General features: G+C 39.2%; 1 protein-coding gene across 2 annotated transcripts in view; it reads left to right on the forward strand.

Annotated features, from left to right (window-relative positions):
* Positions 1–19340, forward strand: part of slit3 (slit homolog 3 (Drosophila)) — a 235791-nt gene that overhangs the window by 149650 nt on the left and 66801 nt on the right. For both annotated transcript variants that reach the window (XM_084907796.1, XM_084907804.1), the window contains one exon: positions 18566–18637. In XM_084907796.1, coding sequence (XP_084763922.1) covers positions 18566–18637 — 72 coding nt within the window. The remainder of the gene's footprint in view (positions 1–18565; positions 18638–19340) is intronic.

Below are 19340 nucleotides of genomic sequence, written 5' to 3' on the forward strand. Positions count from 1 at the left end.
TTACTGCATGGAGAAGTTTTTTATTACTTCATTAATTACTGTAGAATATTAAGTGTGGTCTTGGGATTAGGGTTGCCAGCCTGTAAGGGTTTTATAACCTTAAGGTTACAGTTTAGTCTAACCTATTAAAAAATTATACAGTAGATTGTAGCATGATGATTTGTTATTCACTGCTCTGTTGCATTTGTTTGCAGGAGGGTGCAGTTTACGTGGTTTACATTACACAAGGGCAAATCAATTAATTCTAATTCTCAGCAATGTCTCAATCAATAATATATAATCTATTTTAAAGCACTTACCACATAGCTAACACCTGATTTTGAATTCCATTGTGTTTTGGCAAGTGCGTCTGCGTGTCTTTGAATGAGTTAATCCAGTTAGTGCATGTCTGCCAGGCCACATCAGAATAAATGATGGGTCCCTGTGTGATGATGAATGGTAATTTAGATTTAACATAACTGGACTAACGAGCGCACTAATGACTCCAAAGCTAGCCTGGACAGCTCTCACTCGACAGGCTCACGCCTTGCATCCCAATGAGATGGGGAAAGGGCACCCAACTATGCGCACATGCAGCGAAACACACACAGAGTGGAAAAAAACATGCAGAAGTGTCTTAATAAATCCATGCATACGCAATCATAAATTCATAAACAGTTCTGGCAGCGAAGCACATCCCATACACAGATGTACACATGCACCAAAACCACACACACACCACATAAGCTAAGTATGTATGTTTCTGAGAACTCATTGAGTAGTTGCGAGAAGCCATGTCAGGCGGATAGGAAGCTGATTAATTAATAATTATTCATCGGCCAGTTTTCAACCAGTTGAATTAGATGCAGTTTTTGTTCACTGATCTTTTGACTCGCTTTTTTTTCCCTCTCTTGACAACGAAGATTAATGAAAATAAATGATAAGCACTTTATCATTTTCAGATATAAATAGATTTAATCAGTTTGTTAAAAAGAGGGTGAATTTTCACTTAATCGTTTATCTTTAGATCTGAAAGTTTTTAAGGTGATGAGACTTTGTTGCGTGTTTCACTACAAAGTCACTGCACTCAATTACGCTAATGAACCTTGGCATTTTAATTGTGCTGCTTTTTAAGGGAAAAAAACACGCTCTTGCAACAAAGAACCCCACTATTAACATTTCCACAGGCCAATAACACGTACAACTGCTTTATCTGTACAGCAGCCGCCTGTTCATCCGAACTATAGTCTCTCTGTTGAATATGATATTCCTACGGTATTCAAACATGGGTGGGATGTTACACCCATGTAAAGTGAAAAGCCAAAATCAGCTTGCAGTGCTCCGGAAGTGTCTAGCCTGGTCACTCATGAGGAAATTAATATGGAATTAATAATTAAAAAATGCAGAAACTTATTGTCTATAATTGTTTTGGTAAGTTTATGTTAACAAAGTGAAACAAACAGCATCAATTGCAAGGCAATTAACAGCCTCTTTATTAAAATGAAGCTAGTTTAAAGGTATGTTGCATTTCATTTGCATACATCTTTTTAAATCTAAAAATGAATATATTTTGTATATTTACAGTCACAAAAAGCAAATATGTAAAATAAAACTGAAGCAAAAACTGCATATTTTTAAATAGTGTAAGTGATCCATCAAGTACAGATAGAGGGGGGAGGTGGTTGAGAAAGGACTGCGCTTTAATAATGGCGAGAAGCAGAACAGGTGTCGTGACTGAACTGAATTTTATTTCTTTAAACACTGATGTTTTTATTAATTGCAACCAAGACCGATAGAAAAATCGACACGTGCAAAAACAGACAGATGAAGGCGGGGCAGGCAAAAGGGTTTGAAAGAAAAATCAGAAAGGAGAGCGAGAGGCTTCCATTTACATGACATGCCCATATGCACATCACAAACACACAGAGAGCTAAGAGGTCTGAGAAGCACTCAGAAGAGCAGTGGAGCAGCTGCATATTTTATGATCACTTTTCTCGGCGAAGCACAACTTTCTGTACCGCTAAGAAAGAAAAACGAGAGGGACAGAGTGAGAAAAAGGAAAGTGAAGTGCATGTGTGTGTGTAGCAGTGAGGTTTTGGCCGACGACTGTCATAATTCATGAGGGCAGACGGACAGAGTTGCTCAGTGCACTGTAACTTCACAAGGTGACTTTCACTTTGCCTGTAACTCCCCTTTTCAAACACAGACTCGGTTATGCAAACTGTCACATATTTCTTCATCTAAATTTCTTATTACCTGTTCTCTTTGTCTTTATACTTTTCCTCTTCTTTTTCCCAGTCATGTATACCTCCTCTGTACATTTGCCTTCCTTTTAATTCCTGCTTCCCTCTCATCTTTTAGATTATTTACTCGCATCTCTTCTGCTAATTTCTGTCATTTAAGTGTTTTTGCTTTTTCAACCACATTTACCCAACCTTTCATCAATGTTTATACCATATATAAATAAACTTATTTCCATGTTAATGTCAAATAATGGTTAGTCAAGCTGTGAGATTATGTATTTGGATAGTTTGGTGATTATTTTTACAATCAGAGAGACCAAAGTGACCTATTTTTCCTACTTTTTATTTGTTTGTTGCTTTATGTGTACATCCAGCTTGAAAGCAGGAGGCAATAAATTATGTTTCCACCTACTGAGCTGTTGACCTCTTGGCCTCAGCTTCACTGATTGAGGCTCCGTACTTAAATCAGTTTAGCTGCAAGCTTAAAAACATAAGAAATGGTGAAATAGGAAATAAGGAAATAATCTCAGGCACTGCACTGCCAGCAGGAGAGCTGTGCTTTCTTTATGAGAATGATGTGTCCTGGCCGAGCTGATCTAACACTTCAATGCCACATTAAGGTGAAAAGGTCTGTGTTGCACTCATATAGGCTTATACTATGTTATATTATGTTATATATGTTATGTTACAGTCGATTAAAACAATTAAAACATCAAAAATAAGAAACTGTTTAAAAAAAATTGTTAACCCATGTTTCGTTTGGCAACCAAACTTTGGGAATTTTATAGATTTATCTATATAAGTACTGTAATATAAAAATACCCATGTGGTTTGATTTAAATGGCGCATGATGCATGAATCATCTGCCTTCCAGGTTTTCTAATGGTTGCTTCAGCTGAACTGAAAGCAGTCACAAAGCAAAATAAACTCTTTCTTAAGATTAGTTAACGGAAAATGTTTGGTCCACTGTAGGTAAAGTAACTTTTGCCGTGAGTGTAATTTAAACCTAATGCCTGTCCAAATAAAGCAGCTGTTTGTACAGCTCCAGTGGTACAACTGTCAAAATTAAACAACAGTTGGTGGGTACAGAAAACCACGCGCACATGTGTGTGTATATGCGCTTGCCTTACACGTCAGAATATCCCCAGTGCAGTTGGTGTGTCTCTAGCCTCAGTGCCCCCAGTAACGATTGCATTGCTGTGGTTGCCTCTTGCCTCCAGATCTGTCTCGTATCCGTGACGCGTGGGTGCTGGATTGAAGCCCCCGAAAAAAACCTCGCTCAAAACTAAAGTTTAGTAATACAGAAAATGGTGATGTGTGTAGGTGTGTGTGCTTGTGATGATTCAGAAACAAATTCCCCATAAGTGGATGCATGTTTTCAAGTGTCTTTGTCAATGCTTCTCCATGTTTGTGCACACGCGTGTGTGTGAGTGCGTATATGCACAGTGGGGTCAGAAGAGAACAAAGCAGTGCAGCTTTCTGCTGTTCAGTGATTTTGGTTTGGCTGGCCTTTCGGCTTCTCTTTGAGTCAGCGGGCTCAGCAGAGCCATCACACCCTGGCAACAACCAGCACCCTGGCGAAGACAGAGGGTCTGACCTGAAAGAGAAGGATGAGGCACAGTGGGAAGGAAGGAAGAGAAAGAAAGAAAGGCAGCGGGTCAAAATGAGAAAATGAAAGAGGGTCAGTAGCAGTCAGAAACTAAAAGTTTAGAAACAGCTGTCTAAAATGTACTGGAGGGTGGAAAGAAAAGAGAGAAATAAAATCAATGGAGAGGAGCTGAGCTAAGTATGCAAGGTAGCTACTGTTTACAAAATAACAACTTTTTTTGGGGGGTGGGGGGGTGAAAAGTTGTGGAAGAGGAAGAACATGCTGGGACGATATAGGGAATGAAAAGCAGGCCTTCAAAAGAGAGAAAGAGGCACTGTGACGGCTATTTTTCCATTGGAATGGCAATAGTGGGTTTGTGAGGAGCCAGATTTGCTTTGGGAGGGAAAAAAAACCTGAACTGTTTAAATTATTTAAGGAGTTAAAAAAGAAAGAAAGATGTAATGACAAAAATAAATAAATCTTAATAGCATATTACTTGTGATGTTACAGAATTTAGGGCGTAACTGTCTAAACAATTCAGATTGATATTCCCATGAAAACACAGCAACCATGATTATTTTGTAATCCTAACCTAACCAGTCCAGTGAAAGTAAAAACAGCAAGCCTATTATCTAAAACTTTTAGTCCTACAGGGGACTTGAACTCAGATCCCATGAGGGATGGTTGTGTGTTGGTTTGAAGCTAACAGCACCTCCCAGCGTGAACTTTGTTGGCCTTTATGGCTGGCTGCAACATCACCATCAGGGGAATTGTGTGTCTCCCATAGCAGACCTCCAAATTCACTTTCCCTTGGCATTTCTTTAAAGGTGCCAGCTTACTTTAAAAAAAAAAAAAGAAAGAAAGAAAGAAAGAAAAAGATTTATTTGGGCCTTTTTAGCCATTTTTTTTTCAACGGGAAGCAGAGTAGACAGGAAAACAGGGAGAGAGAGCAGGAAATAACTCCAGGCAGACTCACACCCAGGCCCCTGCAGTAGCCTTTTGGCATATGGGGCTCCTGTGCAATCTGCTGAGTAATACCGGTGGCCATGTCATCACAATTTAAACAAATTAGGCAACACCAATTCTTTACCGCTTGACATCATTTGACATATTTATATGATATGATGTTGGAAAGAGGAATAGGTGAAGAAAAACAAGTAAGGAGCACTGACAGTGGCTCAGCATTTTCACTGGCCAAATACAACCTACCAAATCTTGGTTGGTGATAATTTCTTTTTACCTTGTTGTTCATTCCATCCAGCTGTTTTACATATACACACATCTACAATTAAATATACATAATTTAAATATCCATTATTTTAATATTTATGCTGCTGAAATGAGCTGAAATGAGACATTTTTAACTTTGGTTTTGGTTCTGTTTAATAAAAGATTGCATAATGAAGGAGAGAGGAGGTGAGGCAGTGTAAAAAATTTAAACAACCATGCAGGTAACACATTAAGTCAGTACCAGCCGATTTACACAGAGGGAGGGAACGGGTAACGCAGAGCTTATGCAGAGGTGGGACTAGCTTCAGATATCGGAAGAGCTCGACGCCAGCAGCCTGACCCACGCACAATTAATCACATCCCACTGGGTGGCAGGACAGGAAGAGGAGGAGAGATGGTGATGAGGGAGAGGAGTAAGAGAGAGTGAAAGGAGATTTAAGATGGAAGTCAAGCAGGGCTAGAAGACAATTGAGAAAAGATGGGAGCGAAATAAAAGAACAAGGGAGGAGGGGAGTCAAAGAAGAGAGGCAATCTGCAATCTAATTTGTTGTCATTTAAGGTGTAATGGTCTCTTCAGTAGTTTTTTATGTAGATGTCTTCCAACCTTTCTAATACCCTTTTTTTCCTTTCTTTTTTCTTTCTTTTTTCTCACACGACTCCTCCAAGATTTTCATTTTAGAAGCCCATATTATATTGCATTCATTATTCGTTTTTAATACAGGGCTGAATGATTATGAAATATCACAAAGCACACATATTCACATACACACACAAATAAGCCCCTGAGCTGCTCTCTCTCACTCTCAGGCGCACACATACAACTTCCTGCCAAACCACATGGAATTGTCCAGTGATGAACATGATGTGGTTCCGTTTACATCGTGTCAGCTAATTTGATTAAAATCAACATCATCAGTTTGTGGTGTCAAGGAATGGTTTTATAATCTTACCCCACATGTGGGCTTTCAATTACACCCCACTTCAAGAAGCCTGGATGTTTCACCAGGATTTCCTTACTATTCCACTGATTTATATAACTCTTTTCCAGGAATTTGGTACACTAACAGGCATATTTTTTCCCCCTTCGTCCTTCTGAAAAGCTTGCAGCAGTCAGCACCCACTGGTCTCAGTGATGAATAATGCAAACATCATTATTCAGTTAATTCAAGCACCAATACGGCAGCCTTTTCTTCCCTCTCTTCCTCTTCCAGCCTGTTTTTGTGCAACTATATAAAAATAACAGACCATTTTTATAATGTCAACATTTCACTCAAAAATGATTTGTACTTTACTGTTTCGTACATCAAATAAAAAGTGGTCACTCGTGTACTCATTTGTCATAATTTTAGACTTAAACAAAATTTGGTTAAAAAATAGCTAGTAATTTTCTCAACCTCTCAGTGCTTTTTGGGGTTGGGTTGTAAACAGTTCAGCTTTCCCAGAGTGGTTTCCAACAGCAACACTCTGGAAATGTCAATTTTCTCAGAGATGAGTGGGTGAAATTGAGCGACTTTGGTTGTTCAAACACTCGAAAGTTTATTAAACCAGTCCGCTTAGCTCGCACACGCACATGCGCGCATATATGCATTGAACAACACGTATACACAAAGGACCAAAAGCTCTCACACACACATACTTGACAGGTACAAACAGAACACACATGCAGGATTTAACACCAGGCTGCCAGAGAAAGTAGGCATTAAATCCCGTGGGAAAGTTAAAAAAAAAAAAAAAAAGAACGAGACAATTCAAGTACTAAAAGCTCTTCCTCAAAGAGCTTTACTTCTTTTCCAAAAGCCGTAAAGCCTGTTTGCAGACGTCATAGCCTTTTATAGATGTGTTATAGTGTTAAAGTCATAAGGGTCAAAAATCACTTACAAGTAAGAATCTCCTCATCAAAAGACATGGATACAAGGACAGGAGCATTCATTGATATATTCCATTTCTTTCTCTGTGGCTCACACTCTCAGCGTCCTCCCACATACACACAATCTAACACATACACTTATGAAGATACTCTAGTTTTCATTCAAACAGTTGCATCCTTGAAATCTCTTTCTCTGCCCACAAAACATACCCACAGACAACAAGGCAATAATTCCAAACGCAACATTGCAAGCACAGATACTCGTACACACATGCGCACCTACATGTGCAGAAACATTGCACAGGGCTGCACCATAGCGTGACTCTCTGTGACTGATTACTTCAAGGGTCGGTAGTCTCATTGTCTGACTCAGCTGTCCAGCCCTGAACATACACCCCTGCACACAGACATACACAAACATATTTATCTCTAGATGTCCCTATAGACAGATCCCACCACTTGTCTGTCTGTCATTAGGTAAAGGAGTAAATCCTTAAAGGTTAAATGGACATGACCTATTTGATTGACATGCATTATAAGTTCCCTCCTTGTTACTTTAGCTCTCTCTGTAATAAAAGTGTGAGGTATGAAGAAGTTGGGCAAATGTGGCATTGAAGTGGCTGTGCATTTCATTTTGCCTCCTCTCCTTAAAGCTGTAATGAGGTCTGGGGGAAGATTTTTTGAGGGCTCTTCAGACAACTCAAAGAGTCTTTAAGGCCTTTCGATAGTCAGCCCCTTTACAGCGTCTGTGTGGGAAAGCACTCAGAGGAATAAAGTCAAGTCAGAATTTAACCGCTAACATTGCTTTTATATATATATATATATATATATATATATAAAGTTTGTAATTCTCTCTTGTACGTGGAAATAGATCTAAATGGGTAAATCTTCTACAGTCTTGGAATACTATACGCTAAGTGAGAATAAATAAAAGCTACTATTAGGCCACAGTGGCCACAGTTATCCTGGCACTACCCACCCCCACACCACCCCCACCCTCCCATCTCATTTTAAATATGTACAAAACCTGTCTGTTAATGGCACAGTGTGGATCGGGTTATTGTCGGTTTTGGCCAGATTTGGCTCATTATTTGGCCTCCTCCCTGTGAACCTAACTAGCTGGCTGTAGTTTTCTAAAAAAAATAATACATATGCACCATACGATGAATTTATATTAGGTATCATGTAGTAGCTACATAAATGCTTATGTCAGGAGATAAACAATATGTTGTAAATGCAAGAAGCTTCCAGGTCAGAGGCTGAATTTAAACCTTTTAACACTCCATACTCAAAATCAATGCTTACATCGGCTTTGCAGTTAATTTTACTACATGCTTTGAATAAGAATCAACATTCATCTCTGAAACAAATTCTACTTGCTTTAACTTATCCAGCCCATTTGCTTTTCAACTCATTTTATTTTCAGCCAAATAACATTTTGCATTTAATCTGTCCAATCAATATTTTTCCAGTCACGGCACTGGAATTCCAATTTCATCCTGAAAAGATTCAATTTAAAAACAGGCATGTTTGCTTGATTGAACCTGATAACATTAACAGCAGAATAACCTTTTTTTGGATTTTATTTTAGGTATTTATATAGAATGGCATTTCACTCAGGTGTGGACATAGTGTGCTGAATGCAGCAGGTTAGTTGGAGGTCACATTACCATATTTGACAGTATCCAGCTGGTAAAAAGTATAGCTAAATCTTACTCTAATTAAATTGTCCACTCCTATCATTCTTATTGTTTCTCTGTATGTAATCCTTTACATTTGTTTAATCTCTGGCAACAGCCGTCAGACCTATTAATGTCCAAAGAGGGGGCATGGGAACTTATTGTGCTTCTGCTACAATTGCCAGAAGGCCAGGCAAAAAATAAAACGGAGAACTGTAAAAGTGAATGGATTAAAGTGATGTAGTAAAGAAAGTTTATCAGAACTTTACATGCCCCTCCAGGCAAATCCCCTGATAGCAGTTTTTAGGGAAATAATTTGATTTTGCAGCAAAATTGTTCCACTTCAATTGTTGGGGTCATCAGACCTCGTGCTTTTAAACCGTTCATACTATACTCTTATCTTTTCCGATACTTTTCTTGGACTAAAACCAATAAAGGCCCCTGGTACATCTCAGCATATGCAACAGATGTTAGAGGAAAAACTATTTACTCAACAAATTGTCACTATGACATCAATGGCATTCATCTAATATGACTCAGAAAAAAGGATTTTGTATTCTCATATATTTGTCATGACAGAGACTGCTCTATAATGACTGAGGCAGCTTGATCAGCTTTACTAACAAAGCAATCGTAAGCAGAGCCATACAGTTACTTTGTTACAGTTTCAGTCAATGGTTTCTTTCCATTAACAAAGGAATATTGACTTAAGATTTCAGGGTAGACTGGAGAACTGAGATAAATTGTGGTATTGCACTACTAAAGTAGGCTCTCCCCGAGAGCTTAATGAAAAAAAAAAAACCAAAAAACATATTTTACTGCCTACATTTGAATTGCTGACAAATTATATGTTGTTTTTATTTTTTTTTTTATTTTTTTTTTCTTAAAGAAAATTAAAGTTTGTAAAGAAAGTTTTAAGATTTAAAACATTTTTTTCATATAATTCACTTACAAGGAGAAAGTAAAGACTATTTTATGGCAAACTTCACATCCTGTTTGGTGATTCAGTCATCACTCCTGTCTTTTTCACAGACCATCACTAACGTCAGTGATTACAGGAGAGACTAATCATATTAAATGTGAAGTCAATATTGGTTGTAATCACAATCATAAAGTCACAGTGTTGTGTTTTAGTGGCTGTAGTAATTCAGACGTTCAGACAGTGTATTGATCTGTGTCTGTTAAGGCTGATTGAACACAATAGAGACTAATAGAAAGTTCTCTTTATTACATACATAAACTTGCACAATGGCAGACTCCCGTGTACAGCTGATTATGTATGAAAATACACCCAGGCAAACCTGAGTTTAATATCTAAAAATTCTTTTTTTTAGATAAAAGGTCAAATAACTTGGTGCTCAAAACAAACCTTGTGGTTACATCATTCTAAAGAGCGAGGGCATTTTATTCAATTTTAATTTCAGATAACAGACTTAGAAACACATACAAAGTAAAATATTACATTGCTCTTAAGAGTCCCAGAGGCTTGTGTGCATGTAGAATTAGAAGTAAAAAACATGATTAATGAATCTATTATTCCTTACTTAGCTGATTTGTGCAATGATAGCCAACGATCTTTTTTATATTGCCTGATAAAAAAGTCAAGTAAAAATAGGGAGAGGAAGAACATTATATATATATATATATATATATATATATAGTATATACATTGGGTGAATGTGCAGTAGTAGCAGCAAGCAGGTGAATTCTGTACATTAATATGAATAGACATCTGACTATTTTACAGAATAGACAATATAAACATATTTAAAATTAAAGGAATTTGGAATGTACATTGTGCCTTGGTTTAGAGTGTCTGGAAGAGAGTCCTGTCTCAGTCAATTATAGATGATGTGAGAGGGCGGGTGTGTGTGTGTTTAGGGCCCGGATGGCTTGGGGATAGAAGCTCCTCTTGAGTCTCTCTGTCCTTGCCCGGATGATGCGGAACCTTCTACCAGATTGCAGAAGTTGGAACAGTTTGTTGCCAGGATGGGACGGGTCCTTCAGTATCTGCGCTGCTCTAGTCCGGCATCTCCTGGTGTAGGTGTCTTGAAGCGGGGGGAGAGCAATCCTGCAGCAGCGTTCTGCTGTACGGATCACTCTCTGGAGAGCTTTTTGGTCCTTCACACAGCTGTTCCCAAACCACGATGTCATGTTCTGTGTGAGGATGCTCTCCACAGCGCCTGTATAGAAAATCCTGAGGATCTTTGGAGAGACCCTGAACTTCCTCAGTTGTCGTAGGTGATACAGGCGCTGCCTAGCCTTTTTGGTCTGGACCTGAATGTGGGCAGCCCATGTCAGGTCTGAGGAGATGTGGACACCAAGATACTTGAAGGACTGCACCCTCTCCACTGGAGCTCCATTGATGATAATGGGCTTGTAGTCTCTGTGCTGACCCCTTCTGAAGTCCACCACCAGCTCCTTGGTCTTGCCGACGTTCAGCTGGAGGTGGTTGTCCTGGCACCATGATGCCAGATTCTTCACTTCATCCATGTAGGCCGCCTCATCGTTGTTGGAGATGGCACCCAACACCACTGTGTCGTCAGCAAACTTCACAATGGTGTTGGAGCCATGGGTGGCCACACAGTCTGAAGTGTAGAGGGAGTAGAGCAGTGGCGAGAGGACACATCCCTGAGGTGCTCCTGTGTTGATGGTGATGCTGTTAGAGACGCATCTACCCACCCTCACCACCTGAGTTCTGCCAGTGAGGAAGTCCAACACCCATGCACACAGACGGCTGTTAAGTCCCAGATCCCTGAGCTTTGTGAACAGTCTGCAGGGCACTATTGTGTTAAACGCTGAACTGTAATCAACAAACAGCATTCGCACATAGTTACCCTGTTTCTTGTCCACGTGGCTGAGGGTGGTGTGCAGGACGTGGGCGATGGCATCCTCTGTGGATCTGTTGGATTGGTAGGCGAACTGCAGCGGATCTGTGGTGTCTGGGATGGAGGAGGAGATGATGTTCTTCAGCAGCCTCTCAAACACCTTCATTACTACCGAGGTCAGTGCAACTGGCCGGTAATCGTTCAGGGATGAGGGTTTGCTGTTCTTGGGCACAGGGATGATGGTGGATCTTTTGAAGCATGTGGGGACCACAGACTTCGCCAGGGACTCGTTGAAGATGTAAGTGAACACACCTGCTAGCTGGTCAGCACAGCAGCGCAGCAGACGGCCGGTGATGCCGTCTGGCCCCGCCGCTTTCCTTGTGTTCACTCTCCTCAATGCCGCTCGGACGTCATGCTCCGCGATGCTGGTCACCGGTCTCTCGCTGATGACGTCACTGTCCTCGTATATTATGTATAAATTATGTATAACCTTAATTTGATCTTGCTAGTACCAGGTTGGATTCTCTCTTTGCTTCACGACGTCGTTAGTTTTTCAAAGCTTGATATGTTGTGCATTTAGAGACTCGAAGCAGTCTGGACATTCTCGCCTGACCTCTGGCATCAACAAAGCATTTTCACCAGACAACTGCTGCTCACTGTGTATTTTCTCTTTTTCGTAGCATTCTCTATAAAGCCTTTTCCCTTGTGTGGGAAATCCCCAGTAGATCAGCAGTTTCTGAAATATTCAGACTAGCCCATCTGGCACTAACAACCAGTCACTGAAATCACCTTTCTTTTCCATTCTTCGTAGGCTGAACTTAAGCAAGTTGTCTCAACCATGTCTACATGCTTAATACATTGGCTTGCTACCATGTGGTTGGTAGCTAATTTGATTTGTGATATTTCCGTTAACAAGCAGTTGAACAGGTGTACCTAATAAAGTAGAATAAATAGAATAATCCTTTAATTGTCCCACAAGGGGAAATTTGGTTTTTGAGAATGTGCGTGCATGGGGGAGAAGAGATTGACGAGCTAGGCTTTGACCTCTGTGTTTAGGCTGCGGCAAAGACACATACGATAACATCACTCTCTTTCACACACACACAGATGCATACAAACGCGAGCGATAGCATCTCCCTCGTGGGTTGCCTCTAAAGAGTCTCCTCCATCACTGACTGCAGAAACCCTTTTACTGCAACAGAGAGATCACTGCATCGCACAAACACGCAAGCATGTACACTACATGCTGACTCAAGAATACACACATAAAAGGAACACTCGCACGTGGACACACACACATACAAACACGTAAAGACTGGCAAACACACGTACATACACACTTTCAAGAGTCATGGATCTACTCTGCAATACCACTGCAGCGGTCACTGCAGCCTATCTCAAATTAAAAAGAAAAAAAAAGCTGAATAGGCATTTTATAATAGAAACATTGTGTGTTGCAAACACTATTGTTGGAAAAGTCCTTGAGCTCTCTTTTACTGTGACTGCAAAAACAAAATGTGATTTTTCTTCCAAACTGGCTTTTCATGTATAATTAACCTAGAAGGCAGAAATGTAGGAAAACCAAACTTCAAATTAAAAGTGATACATATGAAGAGTTTGTTTCTGATAGGAGGCAAATATAAGGATAAAAGTAGAAGGGTAAAGTAAACATTTCACCGACAATAATAATAACTGACTACTAACTAACGATCTTCTGGTGGTTTTTAGTTACAAGATTAAAAACAGATAGGAATTTAGACTAGTTAGAACTACCAAGGCAGGTGAAATGATTTACACATATTAAATATCTCTGTTAACCTCCTAATAATTGTTTACCTCACACTGATTTTGTACAAAAATAGCAATGCACGACACTGAAAATCCAAAGAATGCTTTCTTATTCCAAACATAATCCCACTTTGGAGAAACGTTGTAACCCAGAATGCTAATAGACAGTGCATATACATGTTTTCTTTTCCTGACTATATAGCATCACTTGTGAAGGATTTGTAACTGGGAGCATGATTACGTAGCCGTTGTTCCTGTTTGGACTGTGTTATTGTGGTGTAACCATAGTACAGTGGAACCCCGACTTACGAATACCCCATTTAACGAAAAATTCAAGTTACGAAGGCACTTAATGGCAATATTTCTGCCCGTGTTACGGCAAAATGCCCACGTAACGAAATCCGCTGGCTCTGATTGGCTGAGCCCAGAATGCCTACAATGCCCACAATGCCTTCCAAATTATGTGACAACCCCCTTGGCGTTCGCTGTTCCACTTGAACGCCGTATTGTTGTTGCAGTTAGCAATTAGCCTATAGCCTATCGTTCACTCAAAAGGCGCGATGGGTGCTTCGACATACGAAAATTTTCCGATTTACGAAAGACCCTCGGGAACGAATTAATTTTGTAAGTCGGGGTTCCACTGTATGTAGTTTTAAGGCTGCAACCAATTCTGACTCGAGCCATTTTGGTGCCCTAATTGAACTGGCCCTTTAAATAGCCAGTCCTTGAATACAATGATACCTCAAAAGTTAACTCAAACTAAGCCATGCTTAGTGTGCTTTTTCTTAATTACTATTAATAATTTGTGATTCTTAAAACACACCAGTGCAATGGTAGTTTAACTACAGCAGCTTATAATATATCAAACTTGTTAAGTAAACAAAATCTAATTGTTGTCAGATTTTGTTTACTTTAATTATTACAGAAATTATAATATCTTTGGGAGACCATAAATAAATTAACTACACAGCAATTTTGACTTAAATAAACTAATGAGATTGTTTACTAAAAACAAAGATAAGGCAAACAACAGGATTATATATGTGTAGGAAATATTTCATATGTATGAAATATTACTGAAGTTAGCACTGTTCCAAAAAGAAAGAAATTGTCACTATGATAGAAGTTGAAGAAACTCATATATAGAGAGAGTGTCCCTATTAAGCTGAACCTATTTAATAAACTCAAAGAAAAGCCTCCCTCAAACAGCTGGAAGCAAACCAAAGCAAAACCATTGGCCAAACATAAGTAACTTAAGTAAGCAAAATTATTTCATGTCTTATCTAACAATCACTCAGCGTCTCACAATTCCTCTCTTTGCATTTTTTAAGATCCCTTCAAATCAAGGAATATCTCATTTTCTTTTGCAGGCGTAGTTGTGGCTTAAGGCGTGTAAAATACGCTGGGAAACATGGCCACAATATAAAACATAGTCATGGACTTTTAAATGATGTATTTAGTGTTTACCTTGGCGTAAGTCAGTACAGTCACTACTTTATTAAGGCAGAAAGAAGTGAAGGGGGCTAAACAGGGTGAGTGGGAAAATAACTGACAGGGAAATTGCAGGGGGAAATTATTGTTATTCCACAATTAAATTATATATACTGGGTGGAATCACTCCTGACAGGGCTGACCATAGCAGTGCTTCCGATGTGTGTGTGTGTGTGTGTGTGTGTGTATTTGAGAGTGAGTGTGAAACTTTATCCGTCTACCAAGGCCACTGAGGCTATACTGGCAGGGAGGAGAATGTGGAAAGAGAATCGGAAGGAGAAAGAATTAACAAGAAAGAAAAGTAGTAACATCAACAGAGTGAAGCAAAAACAGTCTATTTTAAGGCTGAGTGGGTGTTAGTAAAAACACAGCAAACCCCCCTGTAATGAACCTATTTGGACCAGTGGTGACGACAGTACAGTATGTAAAATAAACCATCCTTGATTTTTGTGGTTGAAGTCAAACCTGGGTGACACTGTATGTTTAAGCATAAACATAATGCAGATGCTGTGAAAAATCCTTTCATCTTGAAATTCGGCCATTTCTCAGAGAAATTTGACCTCGTCCTTGTCTTAAAGCATTAAAAACACACTGTCAAACATGAAAAATGAACGGGTTTCAGATATAAAAAAATGACCACTCAGTCTTCATTCTTCTCGAAACAATGACTCTTTGAATACACAAGGTTTCGGGTGATATGTAAAGTAAACTAGGCCCATTTTCTATCCAGTAAAATTAATGATCCATGAAACTTGGGGAAAAAAACAAAGAAAATGGTTACACTGGCTTGTGTGGATGTTGGCTTCAACAAGCCTCCAGAAAAATTATAATGTAATATAAATTTTGGAAATCCCGGGTATTCTATTGTAACAAGGATCACTCATTAACTCATGACTTCACTGTGTACTTTGTCCCGTGAAAAATTGACTTGAGGCCATTTGAACGGTCCTGCATGTTCTGATGAAGGAGGTCATAATTTTTTTTTATGTTCTCCCCACATCAATTTGGAAGTTTCTGTCTATTTTGATTATATAGAATCAGTGGTACAAAATCTGTTTTTAATTCAATGTAAAAAGAGTATTTTTATAAATAAAAAACACATAAAAGTAAAATCTTCCACTTTTACTTCTACTTTTAATGTATTTTAATTTGGATGAACTTGTGGATGCTTGTTTACAGCTTAATTATATGCTCTTGCTCTTGAGTAGTCAAGTCCACTTGAAGTCGCCATCTGGGAAGTGAAATTGGTATATTGTGATGTAAATTCTTAGTGGATAAATTTGTTGGGTCATGAAAAACAAGCAGATATCTGAACATCCCTTGTGCTCTCCATCTAGTGACGAAATTTGACTTGGACCCAAGTCGACCCTTGAAGACTCATGGACACAGAAAGTATAATTAGGGCTTTAGTTGTTTTAGAAAGGTGACATATAAAAGGGAAAAACTGAACCCTTAAAACCTCATTAAAGACATTCATCACTTTGTTATGCTAAGAGGGCATTTTGCTGGCATATTTGGCTTCACTTGTCCCCTTTAGAAGGAAAAATCACTGCAAATCAGTACAAAATTGTTCTGAGTGATCACCTGCTGCTAGTAGAGTTTCAGAGTCTTATTGTCATGGTGCTGGGTCGTTGGCCCAGCGTTTTGTGTTTTATGATTATTTTTCTGTGTCCTTCACCCTTGTGTCCGGTTCGGGTTCTAGATTTCCTGTTTTGTTCTGAAGGTCTGTGTCTGTTGTCATTGTGTTCAGCTTGTCTCCTCCGGTCCTCATGTGTATTGGGTTCAGCTGTTCTTCCCTCCTGTGTGTGATTAACCGATTACCTTGTGTGTGTGTGTATATTTAGTGGGTGTCGGTCTGTGTTCCTTGGTATCCTGTTCCTTAGTCTGCGTCTCTCTGCTCTGCTCTCCGTTTTGTTAAGATTTCAGGTTTGCTCCTTAGTTCTCCCAGTTTAGGTTTCCGTTAGTAATCTCTCATGCTTTGTTGTCTGTTCTGCCACCTGTAAATAAACCCTCACTCATATCATCAGTCGCCTGCCTGCATTTTGGGTCCTCCTTTTCTTCCACACCACACGGCTCACCCCGCCAGCCGTGACACTTATAAAGTCATTAGAAGGACACACCAGTGTTAATCTGGTGGCACAATATCAACAACAGTAGTTTTCTTTTTTTTTTTTTAATTGCCACATATCCTGCCTACCACATGTACTTTCCTTCTAGGATTAAGACTGATTGATCACTGGTATTTTCTGCATTTTTCTGTCCATATCCTTAGAAAAAAAAATTCAGAGAATCAATAAGTGTTGTTTTTCTTCAACACGCTGTGTGTATGTGCGTGTTTGGCTGTAATGACAGTCAGCCTTGTTTTTCATTCCGCTTTATGTCGATACTAGATATGAGACACAGTGTAGAATATGAGGCAGCTAATAGGCAGAGACAGAGGTGACCTGCTTATGAGATACGAGAAGAGGCATTGAACAAAGAGTGTGGGTTTATATGTACATGTATTAATAAATAATGAAATAACAGTATATGCTCTGTATGCATATGATGGCGTTGCACATAATCAAAATGTCTAAACTCAAACATTTTGTTTTCAAGAGATTTAAAATGAAATTGATGGCTTTTATTGAGAGGTTTCTTTATGTACAAAAGAAACAACAGAGCAATAAGCCATAATGTGTGTGTTTTTTTCTTAGTAAACTGACTAAATATCTAGCAAAATTCATTGTGGTTCAGTTATCTAGGTGAAATGTTTTGAGCATGTCCAACTGGGGGAGTCAGTGGGTCGGACCCAGAGCACACTGGAGAGATTACATCTTTCAGTTGTCTTGGGAATGCCTCAGTATTCCCCCATAAGAGCTTGAGGCGGTCGCTGGGGAAAAGGAATTCAGCAAGTCTTCTTAGACTGCTTCCTCCACAACCCGGACCCTGGTAAATGGTAGAAAACAGATGGATGAAGAAGTAAATTCTTACAACCATTCAGAGTTAAATTTCAAATACTTGGTAAATATAATAATTTACTCATGTTGAGCTGTAACGTTTGGTTAAATATAATAGTTGAACAACAAAGATTGTTTTCCCTCTTATAGGCCGCTTTTTGGAAGAACTCTTTATTCTTTATTGGAACTCCTCAGATGTACTTTGAAATCTTTTCAGGGTTGTCGATTCACAGCTCTGAAACCTGTTTGAAACCTGTGTCTAGGGATGGGTATTGATAAGATTTTCACGATTCCATTTTCGATTCTGTTTAACGATTCGATTCTTTATCGATTCTCTTATCGATTCTTTTTAAAAAAGGAGATCACTAAGGTCTCGTTCTCGTAAAGTATGACCAAACTTTTGAGCGTTTGAGCCGCTTACGCGCCGTGTGTCCTGCCAGGTAAATGACGCTCCGCAACGTGGCGACGTCATTCGGGGCGACTGGAATCGATAAGGGAATCGTTTGCAAAAATGGCAAACAATTCAAAGGAATTGAAACAGTGGGAACCGGTTCTCAACAAGAACCGGTTTTCGATACCCATCCCTACCTGTGTCCCCTATCATTTATTAATTTTTTGAGAAGTAGTGGGAGTATTGACACTGTGATACTTCTTTATTTTAATACCTGTATCACATATTTTTTGTAGCTATATGTTATTTTTATTTTTTATTCATTCTTCTGAGTCCAGGGGAAAATATTTTGATCCTGTGTATGTCGCTTACATATTGCAGAACTAACAATAAAGTGACTATGACAGGGATTTAAACCTTCTATTTCAATGAAATATATTCTGGCGGTTTTAACCATCGGGCCAGTGAGTTGCACCAAGATTGGCTTTTGGTAAAAAAAACTGCATCTCTGATTTCCCTTCCCTCTGCTTTTGTGTGTCCAGCACTCTCAACAACAACAACATCACCCTCATCCCACTATCCAGCTTCAACCACATGCCAAAGCTGCGGACACTGTGAGTATTACACACTCTGACATGCACAATCAACCACAAAGAGAAATCTTCAAACATATACTGTAGACACTGATACACAAGGACTCTGTTACTGTTTTATTACATATTAATACGCACCTTGTACACATGACTCAACTCACAACGGACCACTACATAGGTGATGCATAGTTCCATACGCATACCACATAATAAAATGCACACATATAAAGGATGGAGGCAGAGTGTGTGATTGACTAATCTTGCCATAATAAGAGACTGACTCTTCTATTGTTTCATGACTGTGAATAATCATGTGGCCATTACGTACACACAGGCACATAAAGACTTTCAGACAAATACACAGAGATGAATACAAATATGTGCATGTACCACACAGACACACACATGCACGCTTGAGTAATGGTAACCTCATTAATGCCACAAGAAAGGCTTGTTTAGGCTCTATAGTTCAATCTGCTTTGATTCATTAAAAGAAACCTCCTTTACTGATGTTACTGATGTGAACACACACACATACAAACACACTATTGTGGTCCAAGATGAACCCAAGCCAAATTATCATCTCTGACTGATTTAAAGGGGGCTTTGATTTGTTTGTGTGTATGTGTGCATTTTCTGCTTAGTTGTGTGAAAGAGATCTTTCAGTTGCCAAGGTGATGGCACAACATCTCGAGGGAGTCTCTAATCGTAATCTCGTGGGACT

Source organism: Perissodus microlepis, chromosome 2 (assembly GCF_051167445.1).
Source record: "Perissodus microlepis isolate ML-2025 ecotype Zambia chromosome 2, ASM5116744v1, whole genome shotgun sequence".
Taxonomy (NCBI): Eukaryota; Metazoa; Chordata; class Actinopteri; order Cichliformes; family Cichlidae; genus Perissodus; species Perissodus microlepis.